The sequence below is a fragment of the Eleginops maclovinus genome, chromosome 2 (genome assembly GCF_036324505.1).
Source record: "Eleginops maclovinus isolate JMC-PN-2008 ecotype Puerto Natales chromosome 2, JC_Emac_rtc_rv5, whole genome shotgun sequence".
In the NCBI taxonomy this organism is placed as follows: Eukaryota; Metazoa; Chordata; class Actinopteri; order Perciformes; family Eleginopidae; genus Eleginops; species Eleginops maclovinus.
Window position 1 is genome coordinate 4,002,434 of NC_086350.1, and position 22,140 is coordinate 4,024,573.

Consider the following 22,140-nt stretch of genomic DNA (forward strand, 5'->3'; position numbering starts at 1 on the left):
TTCCACGAGTTCCACGACATGTTTCAAAGGAAATATAGCTGCAAATAAACATATAATAAAAAGAAAAATAAGAATACACCTGTCACATGAAATTGCAGAATTATAGAAAGGTTTCTGTGGTGTTCTCCCCTCCGAGACATGATAAGAAGCTTCTCCAAATCCTATCCAAGGTACAATATTTACCATAGTTAAGCATAAAGGTACATTTGCATTTCTGACTTTCTACAAAAAATGTCACCCTTGTTGTCATGACGTCACCTCGCTGCCTTTTGCCCGGAGAGGGCGTGGCTTGCTGACGCATTGCGGCTCCCTCCCTTCGCGGTGCGTAAACGGAGCAGAGAGAGTGCACCGCTGCGTGTGTGAGTGTGTGTGCATGTGTGCGTGTGTGTATGTACTTTCTATACGCGTGTATGACAGTGGCTCACCTAGCAGCAGCAGCAGCAGCAGCTCAGTCTGCATGTGTTGCTGGAGCCGGAGCTGAAGCATCCGGGCAGAACTGCGCTGAGATGCGGCGCACATAGACGTGACATGCCGACTCACAACCATATCATGGTTATAAACACCAGCTGAGATAATTTCTGAGTTTGTTTTTGAGATGGCGGCGCTGAAGTAGAGGTGAGCAGCTCCGTTGCTCGGTCCTCTCGCCGGGGTGTGCGCACTTTTTTCCACGCCAATCCATTTTTTTGTTATTTTTCCATCGATTTTTGAGTAAGGAATCATGACTTCGGGGCAAGACGAGAGCTCAGTCCGTGTGGCACTGAGGTAAGTCACTACATGTTCTTTTAATTCTCCAGCAACAGGGTAAATGCGTAGCTGTGTTTTCATAATTAACCGGTGCCACCTGTCAGTCAGCGCCAAGGGCCTAGAAAACACCTGCAGGTCAACACACACACGCGCCCACACACACACTGTATCTATAAATGATCGGCCTCATTTCATTTGAGCACCGTGACCCAGTTACTACGGGGCACCTTGATGCTGCTACCCGCTTTTCGGGACACATTTTCGGTCAGATATGTGCCTCATCTCCGCTAGGATTTTCCCAAAGTGGAATGCACATTTTGTTCCATGCAAAAGCATCACACCCTTTGCACAGGTGCTCACACATATGGATCTGTCCTCAGCACATGCAAGAGGAGGGATGATATCATAAGGGCTGAGCTAACAGAGAATAAGAGGGTGGGAGGGACTGTGTGAATGTGTGTGTTTTCTAAAGCCTCTCCTCAAAGCCTCCTGCAGAGAGACAGTTAATCGATGAAAGAAGAGCTCCACTGACAGCCAGGTTTTAAGGAAAGGACAGTGAGCCGTTCACTGTAACCCTCTCAAGTCGGATCTTTGTTCTGGTCTTTCAACCCCTTACACATGTTTGCTTTATCAGTAAAAAAAAGCTTCCTTTTGCTCAAAACACTCCATGTATTATTGTGCTTGAGCAGGCCGCTCCCTACCAGCTGGGGAGGTGGCACAGTGACAGTGGCATGATGGGATATCAGTCCCCCTCCACCCTACCCTCTACTCCTCTGTATCTCTAATTCAAAGCCATTCAGCATTATGAAATGATTGCTAGAGGTTGTGTTGTTGCATTCCTCTTTCGTTTTGCACCTTGTAAACAAGCTCAGATTTTTGAGTGTTCACAAAAGTGCAGCATCATGATTGGGTGCCAGGCCCGGGGCATTTTATCCAAAGCTTCCTGATTCTGTTTTGAAGGGGAAAATCCACACTGACAAGCTGTGTATGTGTTCCTACTTTAGTTGTAATCAAGGAAACGTTGCCTCTCAAACAAACCTAACATGTGTGAGACAGAACCAAGCAGAGGTTATTTTAGCAGGAAAATATAGAACATCTAAGAGCAAGAGCTTCTCTCTCGAGATTCCATTTTGTGCCAAACATGAGCAGTCACATGGGGAGAAATCCATGTTAAAAGAGACACAAAAACCCACATTTTGCAACAACAGTGTCAATAGATGTCAGTTTGTTTTCAGTAAACGGGCAAAAGTCATTCAGGGAGTTGGATGTAATCACAAGTTTGAGTACTGGGCGTAGAGTAGCACATGCATTGCTGAGTGAAAGTCAGTAAACCCAAGGGGAATTTTAGCACAAAAACAAAGGTAGGATCTTCAAATGACAAATTAATGACATATATAACCAGCTTAACAGAGCATCAGAGTGCGGATTATAACAGTGCCACGTCCCCATCTGTCTCTAGCAGGTGACCTTCTGTTTATCCGTCTGAAGCTTTTAGTGGAAAAACCTTCTGGTGGAAGCAATGAGTAACCATGAAACAGCACCTGTACTCGTGTCATGCTAGGGAGTTCAGCTGCTCTTCGATAAATAAGAGAAAGTTCAGTTTATGTTAACACTAAATTGGATTTATTTCAATTCTGTGGTGCAAGATGAGGCGGCAATTTGTGGTGTTGTTGCACTAGAAGTAAAAACTATCGCACTTTAACTAAACATAGAGCTTAATTATCATCTGTCTAATACAGTGTCTTAAATAACGTTACTTGTGTGTGATGCAATACTGACATAAACCGGTTATCTTTCCCAACGATGCAGGTCCTGATGTTAATTTTTTCCAAATGTTACAATTAACAGATATTACTTTCTACTCGTGGCTGATTCAGATAAGATAACAGGTCTTTTTACTAATTTATTATTATTTTTACATGAGTTTTCCTGCACTTTTGCCTTTATTTTGTAGAGAAATAGAGAGTGGATGAAATGCAGTGAAGAGCCATTGGTTGGCTTTGTTGTAGTAAGGAGTAAGCGTGTATAGAATGACCTGTAGTTTGTGCACATCTGGGTTAAAAAAGGCTGATATGTAGTGAGAAAATATCGAATAATCCATCCCTGTGAGCTAACGCTGCTGTTAACACGACAGAAACAAAGAGAACAGCTCTTCAAATGTTCATGTATTTTTCATTTCATTAAGAAATCTTGTTTTTTTCATCTTGTTTTTCGTCAGTAAGATCAATGATGCATCGTAATGTTAACAGCTGATAATGTTTAGGCTACGATATTATGATCGCAATTATACATAAACTTTTCGCATCATACGCCTTGGTTTATATTGCGCATCCCTATTTTTACCTTCAAACTGATACAGGATGTTTGTTGAGAGCCTAAATTGGGGAATTATGGCCTCTTATTTAAATGTGTGTAAATGCATGCTGCTCTAAACTGTATGTGTTCAAAAAGTATGCAGTAAAAGTGCCCATTTATCCAGTAAGAGGTGGATGTTTGGTGTTCTGGTTTTAGGAACTACAATTACAGCCCAGATTATTCCACACTACATTTCCCTTTGTAAATCCAGTCCCTTTTTGCAACAGTATAATCTTTCTCACTAAATATTATGCGGCAGTTTCAGCTTTTATATCCCTACAAATAAACTACCGCTCTGCAGCATTTAAAGGATGTAATGCCGTCTGTAAAACCAAGCCTGTAATCAGTACAGTGGGGTTCACACAGATGTGACAGCCAGCTGTAGGTCTAGGTTTGCAGTGACTTGTTTTAACTGCTACCAACCGTCTGTCACGAGCGTGTTGACAAGTCTCACCGTTCACTGGGTGTGACAGTTCATTCTCTCAGATACTTAAAATCCAAACGAGCGGCAACATATTTGAGTATGCACACTCCTTACTATGCAGGAATTAGTGTGTGTCAACTAAATGTAAATGTACTGTACAATCACCTACACACACTTTAGCACCTTGTCTGGCACATGTCTGTCTGGGTGAGTGTGAGTGTGAGTGTGAGTGTGAGTGTGAGTGTGAGTGTGTGTTAAGGGGTGGGGTGGGGTGGGGTGGGGTGGGGGGGGGTAGAACATGCTTGTGTAAGTGAGGGTTGCAATTGTATGTGATGACAACTTTCAACGGTTTTCCCATTCCCGTAGTGTTTTATAAAGGTTTTAGTGCACGTAAATGGTCTGCAAAGGCTAAAATCCCTGTGTTCACGCCTGAAACACCTCAGTTAGATTCCTTTGTTTACTTCCACAACATAATGACATCACTATGTAACACTCATGCTTCTATTGGCTAGCACTCCAACACATTGTACCTGAAAGCCTAAGGGGCGGGACATCTCCGAGTGGTTGGCCAATCACAAAAGAGGCAGCAAGCTAACCAATCAGAGCAGACTGGGCTCTGGTTTCAGACAGAGGGTGAGAAGAGGTGCTGCAGCACAGGCAGTATGAGAAAAATAAAGAGCTTTTTGAACATAAAAGCATGGAGACATGTCCCAGGAGAGACAAATAAAATAGTAAATGTAATGGAAAATGTTGCTTATCCTGGAGACTAGTGATTTCAACGTGCACTTTAATCCATAATGCCTGATCCAGGATCGCATAAACAGTCTCTTAAGGAATAAGGGGAGCAACTTGAGGTTGTTTAATCGGTTTAAGACCCCGGCTTATTCCAACAGAGTTTGTCCTGTTCTTTTCAGAAGGGTAAACATGTGGTCATGCATCGGAGTCCATAGTGTTTACCTCACACGGCTCTGTAGACTGTACTGTGGGGGGGTTATTTGCACAGTGCAAGACGTCACAGTACTGTTTAAAGGAAGGTGTGCATTGAGGGGAAGGGCTCAGCTGGAAGTGAGGACTTGTTGAACCTGCCTGCATGGGGCGATTACTGCAATACAACAAACACGAAGCAGCTATCATTTATTTTCCAAGGCGGTGACAGATGAGCGGCCCGGATCAAAGCGGGAGGGAGTGTTTTCATACCTGCTGTAATAACTCTGAGATCTGCCGTTTAACTCCTGCTGCCAAGATCATTAAACCCTCAATAACACGAGGAAGCCAATAAAATCAAAACACTTATCATGACAAAGCACTGACTTTTGTTTTGCTGTCAACCCTGTAAGGAGTTGATGCTCGGCTGAAGGGCACAACAATGACCATAATGAAATGAAATAGGTCCCTAAACCTCTTAAGACTTATGTTACAGGCGTGTTTTAAAGTAATGACATGGAGGCATGCAGAGAGCGGTGTAAGAGGCTGAGTGTAAGCCTCAGGTCGGAGCTCTCAGCTGTAGAGACGGGGTTAGCTTGTTAAAATGAGCTGCACGATTACAGGAGATATCGGCTACTTAATGACCTGAGCGAGCCTTAACTCACATGACGGGAGACAACAGCTGACAAAAGACGTGGGGGGGGGGGGGTCACAGTGCAAACAGAGGCTAGGGGCCACTTTACTGAGGAGACAAGTGTGGTGCAGAAAGATTGAAACAACATGGGGGACAGTAATGTGTTCCTTCAGAGTCAAACAAAGTCCAACTATACTTATTTTGAGTCTTAAATAAATCACATTAAGCTGATAATTTGCATTCTTGGCCTAAAAAATCCCCGAATATTCCCCAAAGTAAAATAAAAACTCATGAAAAATCCTACTTTTCTTGGCTAGGACATTTAATTGAAGTTGGTGTCAGAAAAGGTCCATGTTGGCCAGGTCTTTGTTGAAAAAAAGAAGCTTTTAGACCGATCCTGACAAAGGGTAAGAGCAGGCAGTGGTGGAAAGCAATGGAATATATTTCCTTTAGTACTGTACTGTACTGTACTGTACTGCGCAGTTCAAATTTGATATACTTGTACTTTATTTTTCAATTTCTTCTCTGATATGTTTACTCCACTAAATCTCAGAGGTTAATATTCACTTTCACTCGGCTTATTTAATAGTTACTTTGCAGTTTTAATCGACACATACATACCGAGCTGGATATAAATTGATTAACTAAAGCTGCTGCAAAAATGATATAAACGACGATAAGAATAAGGATTCAAAAATCCAATATCGTGAATCGAGCCACAAAGACAAAATCAAGGCAAACTATTTAGTTTTTTTTTCCAAATCCCACCGCCCTATTTGTCATTGCACAACCAAGATCCCCGGGAGTCACTCTTTGTCTTTTCCTTTCTTAAGTAACTTAATATTTTGCAATTTATCGGTTAGAAAAATCCACCACGGAGGTTTATAAAAAGTAATCAGCCTAAAGAAGACGCCAGTGTGGACATGTAATCATGACAGACCGGCGTTAATATAACACCAAATTATGTTCGAACTATTGGAGGAAGTAGAGCTTGAGTCCAACACACACACACACACACACACACACACACACACACACAGATTCCCAGGAACTGGGGTCAGCGGCTCGCTCCTGACAGACGGACTTGGCTCAGTGGATGTGAACAAAGCTGGAGGTCTGCAGAGGATTTAGACCCGTCAGAGCTTTTGTGTTTGCATGGTGACGCCCCGGGTAACGAACACGCATCCGAGCGACCCGTATCCAAACACACACTCGTCCTCTGACAGGCCTCTACAGAACCTGTACTGTAGGCAGAAGTATGGTGGTAGAAGTACTCAGATATTATACTTCAGTGGAGAATAACTGGGTTCTGCACGCAAAAAGCATCAAAATAAACTAAACTACAGAAAGTAAAAGTCATCGTTATGCAGAAGTGAAGGTAAAAATAAAACCTGACTGTAATCAATAACATTCTGAGTTATTCTGGAACAATGCTCTTTAGCTGTGACTGTTTCTTTTGCATCCCGGTGCTTTGATGCACATTTTATATCAGATAGATAGCCTGAGGTGCATCTCGCTGCTTCTCCTCTCTTCATGCCACTTGTCTTTTCAGTGTTAGCCAAAGTGTTGGCCAAGTCACCCACACAGAGCCGTGAATAACCCCCGCTCTGCCTGTAGCACTAGTTAGAGAGGAGTGTGTGTTTCCAACCAGCTTTGAATAGACTCGCCTCATTACACCGTAAGATTAAACTATCTGACATCACTTTGTTTTATGATGGTGTAATGAGAGCGCTCAGGCAGTTATATTTATGATGGTGCATTAAAAGCTGCTGATGGATGTTTATGATCTCCGTACCTGTACCGTAGTTAGGCATGTAAGCATTTTACATTGTCCCGTGTGCAGCAACTAGCTTAGCTTACCTTATTTAGTCTATAAAATGGCAAAAATTAAAGACAAATTCTCTTTTTGCAAGTATATCCAGAGCTCTATGTGATGTAGTTGGTTTGTTGAGTCCAGCTAGTAGTCCAAAACCCAAAGATGTATTTAACAGTGATGCAAAACAGAGAACAGCAGCATTTGAGAGGCTGGTACCGGTAAATGTTTGGCACTTTTGCTTCATAAATGACTGGTTTTTAATACTCTTGTTTTATATGTTTTCTCTTCATAACAAACAGACCATTTTACTAGTCTGTTTCAGCTCTGATCTCCAAACTTACAACTGTTTACAGCTTTAACAATAAGTCAATCAGTTCATAAGAAAAAAGTTAGCAATTAAAGGTTTCGCACATTTTCTTGCTTCAGCTTCTAAAATGTGAATATTTTTCACTATAAATGTTGATCTTTTGAATTGTATTTGCTCAAATCAAGCTGTTTGAAGATGTGTGGTCTTTGGGGAACCTTTTATAGGATAAACCATTTTTATAAGTAACATTCACAGCCCTAAAAACATCCAAAACATAGGTGGGGAAAGTTTGTATAGAAGGACTTCTCTACGGCAGACGGTAATGATCAGATACTCCAAAGTATCTTTAGGTTACCAAAGATCTTTAGATGTAGATTGCTTTACTTTTTTAATGCTTAATTTATTTCCTTGATATGTCCAAACATACTTTTCTCAAAATACAAAGCTTTTGTCTTTACAAGCAGTATAAAAAGTCTAAAAAAACAAACCAGAAAAGATGCTTTATCATGTTCCTCAAGTCCTGAAAAAATGTACTCAAATAAACTAAATAAATAAAGTAGTAATAATAATAAATAATAAAGAAATTAAGGAATAATAATAACAAAATGAAATAAATAAATAAACAAGGTAATAATAATAATAATAATAATAATAATAATAACAAAATAAGGTAGTAATAATAATATAAAATTAATAAAGTAGAAATAATAATAATAACAAAATGAAATAAATAAATAAATAAAGTAGAAATAATAATAAATAATAAAGCAATTAAGGAATAATAATAACAAAATGAAATAAATAAATAAATAAATAAAGTATAAATAATAATAAATAATAAAGAAATTAAGGAATAATAATAACAAAATGAAATAAATAAATAAACAAGGTAGTAATAATAATAATACAAAATAAATGAAGTAGTAATAATAATACAAAATAAAATAAATAAAGTAATAATAATAATAATAATAATTATTATTATTATTATTATTATTATAATATTAATTAAACAAGAAAATACAAACGTCCAATTAAATTCAAAGTAGTAATCACGATAAGGGGGCCATATTTAAAAGTAAACTTGTTTACAACATGTTATTTTCCTGCTGCCGTGTCACAGAGCAATTTGATTGAAAAATCCCAGCTACATTTCTAGGGTTTAACCAGCGTGACTCTCTTTCTAGACAGAGGGCTCTCCCATTCCAAGACGATGCTAATCATAGCCTACACTTAAACTCAAGTCGCCCCAAAATAGCCTGCCGACCGGCTGCAGTTATCCATATCACAACCTCCAGCGAGTCAGCGCATTTCTGCAGACGCATCTGCACCCAGAGCGTTCCACTGTGGACCACATGTGGACACGGTTATGACTCCTCCTGTTCCTCCTCTTCCTCCCCCATTATGTAGCACTTAAGAAACAAGCCGGTCAAGCTAAATGCGTTGTGATTATAGAGTAGCTTATGTACTGCACGCCACACCCATGCAAATGTGTTGTCCCTGCATTCCTGGCTTTGTCTCTCTCCTTTTTTTTCATCTTGCATCTTCTTCCTCCAGCACTCCTCAGAGTCTGTGTGCTCAGCCTTTTGCTCGCTTGTCCAGTTAAGGGGCTCGGCTAAAACCGATGAGGGTTTAAATGTGGAGCTGGAATAGGATGTGGATGTAACTTAACTTCCATCATCAAACTGACAGCAGAGCCTCAGGAATAGTGCTCAGACGGACACATATAGCAGTGTTTGCACAGCGAGCTGCCACCTTGTTATTTATGTCAGGGGGCTGTTGCTGCTGTGTGTGAATGTGTGTGAGTGTGAGTGTGTGTGTGTGTGTGTGTCCATTACATGTGATACTAAAGGTCTCCAACATCACTGGACTCATTTAGGTGATGCATCTTTAAACGGTCTGTAAGGCGGTTTATTAAAAATGAATGCCTGCTTGCCAAAAGGTGGTTGAGTTATTAAAAGTAACCAATTTTGTTTTCCAATGTGACGTCTTCAAATTGAGATTTTTATTCAACCAATAAAAATTCAGTTTTCAGTCATTTGGGTTTGAACAGCCAATACTACCGATAAAGGATTCATAAATTAGAAAAACGTTTCCTTTTCTTGCAATTAACTTGTTTTTCCAGTCCTTATCTTAAACCGCTCGTCCAATTTCTTGATGAAATAGAGGTGGATGAATTTGCCATAATAACTGCACCGATTGGACGGTTGAAAGTTAAGCACCTGCACCGTACGCCGGCGACTCGGGTTCGATTCCCGACCCGTGGTCCTTTCCGATCCCACCCCGAGTCTCTCCCCCACTTTCCTGTCACTCTCCACTGTCCTATCTGATTAAAGGCGAAAGAAAAGCCCCCGAAAAAACAACTTTAAAAATGTCAAACCTTGAAACAAAGGGCAAATAGGATGTGTAAAATGAATTGTTATAGGATATCAACAAAAACTGCTTTAATAATTAATTTTAGTTTTATTTTCTAAGAAAATGATCCAGTATTGTCGTGTTCCTGATGTTTAAATGTAAGGATATCTGTTATGTTATTTGTCAAATAGGCTTATAAACTATATATATTTGGCATTTTCAGCAAATGAATCATTTAAAGACCTCGCCTTGAACTCAGGAAATATCGTGGATATACAGATTAACTATTGCTATTGAACGCTGCGTATTAAGACATGCAGCACAACCTATACAACACATTAAAGGAGAGTGAAACTCTGTAATAAGTGATGAAAATGTGACTCTTTGTTCTTATAATGATTAAGCTTATATCTCAACACTAACCGACTCACCTCCCTGCTTCAGGACGTTATTCAAATACCCAGTTCTTCCTCACACTCTCACTCCCCTCTCACCTCGTGCACTGTGAGCTTGTCAGACCCCTCCCTGTGTCAGACAGTCTCTCACCTGTAACGCTTTACACAGAGCTGAAGGCAGTGTATGCAAATGCTCGGCTCCCCCGCCTGCTGTTATCATGCAGCAGCTGTCTGGATCTGCATATTCATGAGGTGTGAACATGCAACGTAGGTGGTGTTGGTGGTGGTGTTTTTATTAAACTTCTCGGTGTTGATTTTTCACCCGCTGGAAAATAAAAGTGCGACAGAGATGCAAACGGTTAACCGTGCAGCGGCACTTGACCTCTGCTGTGTTTACCTAACATATTATCTGCTATGGCTGCCCTGGAAGCTGCAGATGGCGGCTGTCTGATGTCCTTCATACATGCACGTACACACACACACACACACACACACACACACACACACACACACACACACACACACACACACACACACACACACACACACACACACACACACACACACACACACACACACACACACACACACGCGCACACGCACTTTGAGGGCTAGCTTTTGTGTCGCTGGCCTGGTTGACACAGAGGTGGGACTCTTGTGTCAACAGCACATGGTTGAATGACACTGCAGTCCAGGGCTGACTCTGCAAACACTCAAGTGGAATTTTTTGGGTCCATGCCCCTAAATGCATCGTGCTGGTATTAATTTTTCTCTCTTCTCGTTGTAAATTAGAGGAAATGTTTCATTCATGTCTCGCCACGTGGTTTATGATAAGGGTTTATACCATTTCGCACTTCCTCTACCTGTTGATGTCGTGCAGGTATTTCAAAAAACATTAGGATTATATAGAGCAAAAGAAACAAACATTCATATCTAAAAGACTAGAGAATACAAATTAAAACAAGCTTGAATAGAATAGAATAGAATTAGACAGGAATAAAATAAAGTATCAAAGTAACAGCGCTGTTCAAGATATTAAAAGTGATGTGATTAATTGAAAGGCAGCGGCGGATAAAAGCGTGTTAAGTCTTGAGTTAAAGGAGTGGTTTGCTGTGGACCTGTAGTTTTCATAATAACTCATCTTGGTTTGAGCCTGATATCTGAGCTAAGAGTAACGGGTGACTGAGGGAGGCACATGCAATGATTTTTGGAGGGAAATGAAATGTATAAAACAGACATTTTGTCAGTGTTGCAAAGCTTTGTCTGCTTCTGTGTTGCAGTAAAACCAAGCTCACAATCACATTAACTCCTTTAGAGTCAGCGGTGCATTTTAGGAAAGTCTGACTGACCTATCCGTTCAGCTGCAGATACATCAGGCTTTCATCAGTGAAGTATTGTACAAAATATGGCTACCACTTCATCATAAGACTACCCGTTATAAAGGATTTACGAATAGAGTGTAATTAATGTATTCATTAGGTTGTGAACACTTTGCAAATCATTAATAAGCTTTTATAAAACAGGAGATAAACAGAGCCACTGTGCTGGTAGCTTGCCAAATAGTGAGCCCACATTTATCTGTACTGCTAAGCCTTATATTGACTACTTCACTTACTTCCTCTTCTTCATCAGCCAGCATCCTCTGTATCTGTTGTTCACTGAGTTGATTCTACCCCCGTCCATCTTGATGTTTCTTGCCAGAAGGAAGCTAGGTATCCAATATAAGGCTTAGTCATCTTCCCAAATAGTGAGCCTGTGTTGATGTATGAAAGCTATGTTAGAACTGGTTTATAAATCCGGTTCTTAATGATTAGTAAATTGATTACAACCTCATTAATAACCTAATGATAAACCTTTTATGAATCCTTTATAAGGGGTGGTCTTATTGTAAAGTGGTACCCAAAATATGTGATAGAAAAGTATGCAGTCTGAACACGAAGCTCAACACTTCCAGTTTCCATGGGGACCTTTTTGACATGTTATTCCCAATCCGTCTCCCCACTATTAACTGTCACATTGCCAGTAATAAATAATGGCAGAAACAGCCAGTAAAAGCCTTTATCGACTGAGAAGCTGCAGCTGTTGTCTGAGGGTAATGCTAATACTGAATATTGGTATTGAACTCCATTCGATGTTTATTATTTTTTATATTTTAATGTTTGATTGTTGTTTTTTGATCGATTTTAATCTGACTTTGACTTTTTTATTATTACCTCTGTAAAGTGACTTTGAGCATCTGTAAAAGCACCTACACAATAAAATGTATTATTATTATTAAGGTTTCATAAGAACTGGACAGCATTAAACACCATTAGCCATGTCAGAGTTCCAGCAGCAATCAAACCATGAAGCTCTTCTGCTGCTGGCTGTGTGTCTTTGTTAAAATTAGACTTTCAAAATGTGTTAATCAACAAGCGTCAGTCCAGGATCATCTATATTTGCCCTGGGTCTTTCAATAATCACATCGAGCTGCGGATATTTAGTTCCTCTGCATCATCAGCACCACTATCACTATCACAGGCAGGGAGGACGAGTCCCCCGGTGTGTTTGTAGGAATATACACATGTATACTATAAGAGTTTATTTGTTGCACTACATGATCCACGTTTAATTAAACCACGCTCTGTTACAGTAGGTTTAAGATTAGCCTGTGTGTGTGTGTGTGTGTGTGTGTATGTGTGTGTGTTTCCACTCCTGAAAAGGATGCATCATTCATGGCTCGCTGAGGTGCACACAAATAAAGTGCATCATTAACCAGGCTGGGAAAAGAGGGAGGCTTTAAACGGGCGATTGTAAATGAACCGGGACTGAGGCGACTGAACATTTTAGGGTCATGGCTCTCCTCCCAATGAACGCTACAGGAACAGAAGGCTTTAACTGTCTGTGCTACAAAAAGTCTGTAAACCTGGAGTCAATAAATACTTTCATTGCAATCTTTGCTCATTTGTTTTTGACAGCAAATCTAAATGAATCAAATGCAACAGAAAAAATTTGACTGCACAATTATTGGACATTTTAGTAACATTCAAATCACAGAAAGCACAAAGTTTGTTAAAGGCTAAATATGTGTTAAATAACCATTTTAAATGAAAAATACACAAAAAAAAATCCTATTTGTTTTCTTTTATATCATTTAAAATAAAATAAAAACGACATAATGATGTTTATTTCAATTTATGGTGAAAACTGTGACGCAAAACTGATCCTCTAATATCAGGAATGGATTTGGAATATCAGACAAAATACTCTATAGAATTACTTTTAACAAACCTGTAGTCGTACAAAAAGTCTCTAAACCTGGACCATGTTTGTTAAAGGCTAAATATGTGTTAAATGGCCATTTTAAATTAAAAATACACAATAAAAAATCGTATTTGTTGCCATTTAGATCATTTAAAATAAAAGAAATCGGGATTTTTTTCAATTTATGATGAGAGTAATGATGCAAAAAGGATCACCCCTCCAATATCCTGACCAAATCTCAACTGCAATATCAGACTAAATACTCCAAATCACTTTTACAACCCTGTAGTACTACAAAAAATTTTCAACAACCAAACCTTTAATTGTTTTTGTAACCCAAACATGCATTTAGGTTTGATCAAACACTAAATGTAGTCTGCTCTGACATTTTAAATCCCTGATGTTATCTTTAGTGCCGGTGTTGGTTCTGCTGCAGCTCAGAGTATTTTCAGTCTGCACCGTTAACCTGAATAAACAGCTAATGTTGGGAGAGGCGATCGCAGTATCAAAATAGAGAGGTGGGTTTACAGAAATACAGAATTAGAAACGCCCAAAATATGTTTTTACCACTCAGAGCCCTCTCTCTTTTTGCATGTGCGTGCATACAGCGTCCCAACCCCTCCACGTTGACAGCTACAGATGATCCCTCCTGTTGCCTAACCTTCCTCCCCCCCTCCTCTGGTAATGATGGGGCTGGTCTGCTCCCTGACCTCTGACCTGCAGGAAGCAGTAAAGCCGTTATCGGCGTGCCACAGGGCCTCGGTGCGGCCTCGTTTGTTTTTGAAAGCACATTTTCCAAAAGGCTGACAAGCTCCAGGATCAGCGGGACATCCGTGCACGTCCACCAGCGCTGTGAGAGGAAGATGAACCAATAAGCTCATGTCAGCCTGCGTGAACCTGGTGTGCAGATTATATAACACACTGAGCCCTGCGGAGGGCCGGGCGGGGGTCATGTTTTTGCAAGCTCTGGCCTCCTGTTAAACATGCATCTGCTCTCTGTGTTGCTGCTCTGTTGCAAGTTATTAAAACAGTAAATAAATATGACTTAGGGCAATGGAACTTTTTCAATAAGACTTCAAATAGGATTTTTTGCTACTTGAGGTCAAACATGTTTTCAAAAAGAGGAGAGGCCAAACATAAGCTGCTGTCTAAAATCCAAAATGCAGATATCCGCCGTAAAATGTTAAAGTGAAGCCAGAAAACAATCTCTCTGTTAGTCTGAAAGGGTTTAATGAGTCCAGAAATATGGAGATGGGGTCAGATGTCTGGTCAGACAGCAGAGACAGCTTACGGAGAATAAATAGGGGATGGATGTCCGGTGGGTCTGCCGGGGGACGAGTGGCAGGCTGCAGGCTGACACTGAGATTTCTGATCCTTTCTTTTACTCTCTTTTTTTCTGCAGAGGAAGTAAAGAAACCGGAGCTCTGGATTTATTTGTTGTTTGAGGTGCAATATATGACTCAGCAGCTTTCATGCAGTATTTTCACCGGAAAGTGGGCGGGGCTTAAATATGGCCGACGCAACGTTAGCGCCTCATATTTTTCTAGAAAGTAAAGATAACAAAACAGGCAATTATTAGTTTCCGGTATTTCTCAGTAATGTCCTTTACCAACGTGTTCAAGCGCTGCAGGAAGGGTTTGAAGGTTTGGTTTCCTCCTGGTCTCCCCAGAGAGAGACGATCTGGTTATTGTTATGGAACAGCCTTTATTTATAGTTCAACTCATTTGCAAACAGTCGCTTGGTCCAGCGAAGGAGGGTTTTGTATTGGTTTGGGCTTTATTGTCCATGTTAGCATCTACATCTTTCTCTTCCTTTTAAAAGCAAGTGTTTTTTTTAAGTACAGAGAAAACTGTGAGTGAATTTAATTGCAGCACAGACGCCGAAGAAGCTCACTCGACCCGAGGCTGAATCTCTCTTCCAACTCCGCTTTGAACTAATTAATATTTCACATCCCGTAAGCTGGATTTTTAACCCAGCCTCAGTGCCAGCTTTGTGCTCGGCTAAGTGGTTGCAGCTAAAAAAAAGAGTTCAAATGAACCCTGTGGGTGAGGAGTAATTATACGATAAACTCTTTTTGATGCTGCTGCAGAAACCAGGGAGAGATCCTGGAGTGTGTGACAGGCGGCCGGATGCTGAGGCAGTACCTCCTCTCTCTCTCTCTCTCTCTCCGGTAACCCCCCCTCTTCCTCCTACTCCTGGCAACCTTTAGCGACCAGCTTTACATCCTGCTGGGATCGGATTATGACTTTAATTCTCCTGCTTCCATTACCGGTCACCATGGCAACCCCATCCTTTTATGTCACGCAGGGTACAGCATGTTTCCGCGCCGGCATACAAACATATTGGTGCAGTGTTAGGGAATATGGGATATGAAGTTGAAGCTGTGTGTGTGTGTGTGTGTGTGTGTGTGTGTGTGTGTGTGTGTTTTTGTGGTCTGCTGTTCAGTTTGAAGCAGACGCTGCACCCAGCTCTTTGTCTGCTGCTGTAGGTGGTCCCGGCTGGATGAATGGGCAGCGCATGAAACCAATTCTAGCAGAGTTTCTGATGCTAAAAATGTCCCCTCTCATCATCCTGCGAGGCACTTTAAAAAGCGTCCACCAAAACCACGAAGAATCCTTGGTATGCGGCTCTCTACTCAGACAGTTTTCCTTTAAATTCCACAAATGTGGGCCTGAGATGTCCTTTGATGACTACAGTAGTCTTCAAACATGCTTTGGATACCACCCCTGTATAATATCTGCTCCTGCATATTAATGTCCTGCTTCTGCGCAGAGGTGTCTCTCCACCCTCTAAATGAACACTTGCTTTTAGTCTTCAAGCTTTTCTAAAACCCAGATATCATTTCAGCTCCTGCAGTGTTAAGTCTTTCTGTTTAAACCTGCAAACAGATAGACATCATATGAGCTCTGTTGCACTAATCCCCGTACAGCATAGGTGATTTATTTCATGTAATTGTAATACTGAATGCAACTCTGACCAGCATGCGTGTCTTGCTTAATCGGATGGTGCTAACAGTGTGACATTGGTTTGTTTCAGGTAATGTTTCAAATAAATGACATGGATGCAATTAAATGCAATACAAAAATGTGTTGTTATTATTAGGACAACGTAACTAGAGGGGCCTACCATATCTATTCCTGGAAACAGGGTGCTAGAAATGAATAATTAAGCAAAACAAAGTTGTGTGCATTTTAGTCAGAAGGTTCAAACTAAGTGAGATTTACTGAATTCTTTAAAGACTATATTTTATATCATAGTGAGCAATACTTTTTTAATTGATTTTACCAGGAAAAGTAGTTATTTGTCCAAGTAATAAATAATAGGCTACATTAGACAAAAAACGGGATTTATGAAGCACTGTTACCGACTTAAAACCAGTCTTGTGCAGTGATAGAAGCACATTTGAAATACTACGTGTCCAGTTGATGCAGCTCTGCCTGTAATGTCAAATGAAGGACATGTCCCCCTGCTATTTCCCTTCCCGTTGTGTTGTCTGAAAGTCCCTTCCCTGAGGTTGCCTTGTTGACGTTGTGATTGACAGGAAGCTTAAGACAAATGACAGAAAAAAAGCTACAAAAGCAATTAACATGCTCCTGTAATTTGCAACTCACCTGACCAGTTCTGAATCGTCCTGATGTCGTAAACAGGAGAGGTGAACCCAACCCGTCTGTCACATGATGTCTTGTTGGTACTACAGTGAGATAAAGGCGTAAAAGGAAACTATCAAATCACCTGCGTTATCAAAGCCACCCTTTCCCCTTTCTTCTTATCTGTTACAGACATAGTAGATGCCAACCTGCAGTGTCTGGCACAGAGCCAAGTGGGTTAAGACACACACGCTTTCCTCTATTGTGGTGCAGGAATGTTAGCATGTTGGCATTTCTGGTTTTGCTTTTCTCTAAGTTAAGGGCTTTTTGGATTGGTTAGATGTCTGAAATAAGGTCTGTGGCTAACACAAGCTTAGAGATTTCTAAAGGTTTTATTTCTACAACATAAAATGATTATGTATAGATCCTCCTTGTGAATTTCTAAAGCGTCATAAAAAAACGGCGTTGGCTATCAAGTGAATAATTGAGAAGCCTAACGTCATCCCGCCTAACATTAGCCGCCTTTTAGCTTAGCGGTGGTGAGGTGAAGTCATGTGACCGTGATGTGGTTCCTTTTGACAGACTTAACGTTAGGTTTTTGCTCCTGTTGATTGCATTTATGCTGAAAAAAAATCGTAAAAGTAGAAGTAATACGTGGAAATAATCCTGCTGAACAAAGGGGTTGCTAACAATAAATCACGCCAAACATTAGCCACCTTTAGCTTAGCGGTGGTGACGTTAGGTCATGTGAAGTAATTTCTTTATAGGCTCACACTTTTTACTTCTGCCAATTGCAGGAACGCTTGAACAACCATAAAAACTTGTTCTGAACAAATCATGTAAATAAAACCTTAAGGATCTATTTTCTGTAGTAATCTAAGATCCAATGGAACAATCCCATTGGCTTTTCTTCAGAGGAGCCATTGGGATGTTAGCTTTAGCTCCAGCCTACAACAATACGTCATCCCTGCTCCGCTCTATTACCTTTTCTTTCCTCTGCACCCTCTCCCTGTCCATCACAGTGGTTTAATTGTCCCCTCTATGAAGGACAGTAATGCTTGAAGTGAAGTGGGCAGCCCGGTGGCAGGTGACATCATCCCAAACACTGCTGCTCTCAGCACATCTCCACATAAAGACGGCCTGTCTCGCTCTCCAGTCTGCACTGGCACTGGAGCTTTGGCTTTTTGTGTGCGTGGCTTTGATTTTTGGCTGTGGTTGCACAAACAAAGGTTGCTCTGAATCTTTTTTTCCCCTCCTCTCTCCTCATCTTAGCAGCAGACAGGTTGTCTGCAGTATGGAGCTCTTTCTCTGCAGACACAAGAAGTCGAGCACAAACATGAAACAAGTTGAAGTAAATATGGCTTTGTGTAAATAGGTCTATCTTTGCATTGTCTATAACGTTTAATAATAATACGTTTAATGGTTTTTGTGCCTGATAAAGTAGAAAAACAAACAAACCCAAATGGAGACAAAAAAGTACACTAAATGTTCCTAAACTGAAAACACAGAAAGGCCCAAATTTGGGATCTAATTTCTAAAATAAGATCATGCTGTATTGAAGAAGACTTGACACTAGCAATAGAGACCATCAACTCATATGGGAAAGGTTGATTGAGGTAATAAATCAAGCGAGAAGTTGGGTAATTTTGTCATAGACTTCTATACAATCTGCAATCGTATACAAGCAGGTTCGGGCATAGTTCAAATAACAGCACAAATCTGTGTATTTTAGGGAGTCCAAATGAAGCAAACCTATATCTATGGCATCATTGTGTCTGTAATTGGGTTGAGATTCATTTTAACTTTGAGTCTCAGATGTCTGTCTTTGTTGTTTTGGACCCTTTTTTTTCCCGCCAGACATCAGGTCTCCAACGCAGAGACGTCACGACCTCTGACCCTGACCCTCACCTGATCTCTGACCCTGGATAGAGACCCTTAAATAGATACCACAACTGTCTTGTATCGTCACAGTGCTTCTCATTTTACTCTACACATATTATGGTTTATTGAAGATAAACAATGAGATGATTTGATCTGAACTTCTGGATGTAAAAATGGCTTAAAATTCAGACAGATTCGACACATTTCTGTTATTAAATTTGACATCTTATAAATCTTATCTGAGGTCTCACTGTAATGTCGTGCAAATGAGAATTAAGTGAGAGCATCAGATTCCCGGGTGTGACAGTGCTGTGGGAGAGAGACAGACAGGATTACACACCCAATTAGAGAGCTAAACAGTCTGAAACAAAGCCCCCCCCCCCTCCCCCAACTCCCTTTGTGGGTACTGGAGAGGATTAGATTGCTAAAACACTCTTACAGTGCGGAAACATGATGTGTTGAAAATGGGGAATTCGTCATGGAGGATAATAGATTTTCTGAGAAAGGATGACGTCTTTTTGTGCATTAAACCACATTGTGGTTTTTAAACAAAAGAACACGTGCTCCGTACCGAGGATGAGTAAAGACGGGATGTGTTTCTCTCCCTGGTTTTGTTCATGCAGGGTTTGAATTCTGAGGATGTATGACTTTGTTTTAGGTACAGCTACTCACACTCATACCTGAAGATTTACAGTGTTGATATTTCCATGATGTTAGCAGAGGTGATCTTTGATTCAGGGGTTCATCAGCTTTGGTATAGAACAGCGTTGTGCCAATAACAGGATTATTACCAATAATAAAAAAGGCTTATTTTAGATTTGACTTAATACCCCAAGTCATGTGACATAACTTCAAAGATTTGCACTTAATTCAACTACTTATTAGGGTTATTTTGAAGCTCTATGTTGAGAGAAATAAATCAGAACAAAATCAGTTTTTGTTCTACTTTAAATAAAAGTGTAGGCTGCTGCTAATGCTGCTGCTGCTGCTGCTGCTGCTGCTGCTGCTGCTGCTGCTGCTGCTGCTGCTGCTGCTGCTGCTGCTGCTGCTGCTGCTGCTGCTGCTGCTGCTGCTGCTGCTGCTGCTGCTGCTGCTGCTGCTGCTGCCGTGTCATTGCTGCAAATTGATGGTGGTTTCTTAAAGTACTTAAAGACAAACTCCAGATAAATAATAGTCCTGAATCCCTCAATGACAGACATAACAAACAACCAGGCAGGAAGATATGAATGTGGCAAAAAAAACAGCCAGGAGAAGAAATAGGATGCTTTGGATTTCACGTTAGTATCTTGGATTTGTTACAGTGCCTCGTTCTGAAGTTATTTGTGCAAATGTGGTGACCTCCAGACGGGACATTACCTCTCCTCCCTCGCCTCCGTCCGGCTGTGTAATCTTGGCTCGCTGTGGTTGGTGTCAGCGTCGGGCTCCAGTGTCACAAGGACACACACACAATGGCCGCACTGTACTCCCCTCACTGCATTGTTCTCCCTGGACTTGGAGGCACAATGAGACCCTTATCCACACGGCAGAGAGGCTGGAAGCCCGCTGTCAGGTGCTTCTCTTCCAAGTTTGTGAGCTGAACCCACGAGGACAGAACTTTTAAAAAGTGATGAAAAAGATTACCCATTTTGATCATAATTAACCACAGTTTGAAGAGAATATGGATGATGATTTCAGGGGTGATTGAGATGAAGATCAGGGTCTTTCCATCGGCAGGAAAGAGAGAGATAGCTTCTGTTGAAGGGGCCCTATTCTGCTTAGGTTCATATTAGTATCTAGTGTCTCCACTTGGACATGTCTCCATGCTTTAATGTTCAAACAGCTCTTTATCTCTCTCATACTGCCTGTGCTGCAACACATCCTTTCACCCTCTGTCTGAAACCAGAGCCCGGTCTGCTCTGATTGGTTAGCTGGCTGGCTCTGTTGTGATAGGTCAACCCCTTAGAGATGTCCCGCCCCGTAGCCTATCATGTGTGAGAGCACTAGCCAATAGAAGCGCAAGTGTTACGTAGTGATGTCAAAAGGAGTCCCATGGAGGCATTTAAGGGAGTGTGCTAGAGAGAAACTCCCTCTGGATTGAACTTTGAGATTTTATCCTTTACAGACCATTTACATGCACTAAAACCTCTATAACACACTACAGGAAAGGGAAACCCATAAAGCACAACAGGGTTTCTTTTAATGGTGATGAGCTTCAAGTGGAGCAGCTCTGTGTCTTGTATGAAAGTAGATAACTGCACATTGTCCTTGGAAAATGTGTATGAAATCAATACATCAAACTGACATTTTATTCCCTCTAGGGCTTTTCGAGAAAATGAGTTTTCATGTTCTCATCATCTGTAAACATCCCCTGAAGGGACGGGAACATTTATCTGATTTACTGATTCAGTAAACGTCTTTGGAGTCAAAGCAGAGTCCCTGTTTGTACGCTGCTTCTCTCCAGTGTGCATTAAAGTAATGGATGTGGTTAGAAGTCCTTTTCCTAACCTGCTGAACGTAGGAGAGAGACTGGTCATTATGGCTTATGATATTGCTCACCTTCTTTGCAGTCTGAACACAGACACTGAGGTAATCGCTCCAGATTTCAGTCGTTTAGTCCAACATGAAGGACAGATTTACTATCATTCAGCATTTATCACACACACACACACACACACACACACACACACACACACACACACACACAGTCCATATTAACCCAGCTGGCAGGTTTTATGGTACAAAGTATTGGGTCAGATTAGGATGTTGACCCTGCAGTCCTGCAAAAAAAACTAATCTTGAGCAGATGGAAATGTTTCCAATTACTAAAACAAGTTCAGTATGTTCCTGGGATTTAGGACAGTCATAACAACATGGATTGTTGGAATAAGACTTTCCATTTAGATCTGAAAGGGGTTTATTTAATGTGTTTGCAAAGATCAGGTGTCACAATATGCGCTATAAAGCACCTTTCCTCATTGTGTTCCTCACCACCACTCGTCTCTCTGTTTCCTCTCCTCTCTGCAGGATCCGTCCTCAGCTGGCCCGGGAGAAGATCGAGGGATGTCACATCTGTACGTACGTGATGCCCGGGGAGCCGCAGGTGATCCTGGGGAAAGACAAGTCCTTCACCTACGACTACATGTTCGACATGGACTCCATGCAGGAGACCATCTACTCCGACTGCACGGAGAAGCTGATCGAGGGCTGCTTAGAGGGCTACAACGCCACCGTGTTCGCTTACGGACAGGTGAGTCTTTGTCTCCGAGACCCAGCTGCAGCAGGAGGGTGCTCTACAGCTGCTGCTCAGCTGATGGTGCAGGGGAGAGGGATCTGTGCATGTGTGTGTTAGAGGAGGGAAAGGGAAGGACTTATCAGAGGTAGAGAGTGTTAACATTTGGGTTGAAAAGGGACCAGAGGAGGATTCTGTGGCATAATATGAACTTCTGTGACCTTGTGTTTGTCGAACTCTATTTCCAAAGGATTAGTTTGGCATTGC

At 41.2% G+C, this 22,140-nt stretch overlaps 1 protein-coding gene across 1 annotated transcript in view; it reads left to right on the plus strand.

Moving 5' to 3' along the window:
* The first annotated feature begins 452 nt into the window (after window positions 1-452).
* The window catches only part of kif21a (kinesin family member 21A), a 57,139-nt gene continuing 35,451 nt past the window's right edge, over window positions 453-22,140 (plus strand). The window contains 2 exon segments of the mRNA XM_063909988.1: window positions 453-762; window positions 21,669-21,891. Coding sequence (XP_063766058.1) covers window positions 719-762; window positions 21,669-21,891 — 267 coding nt within the window. The 5' untranslated portion in view covers window positions 453-718.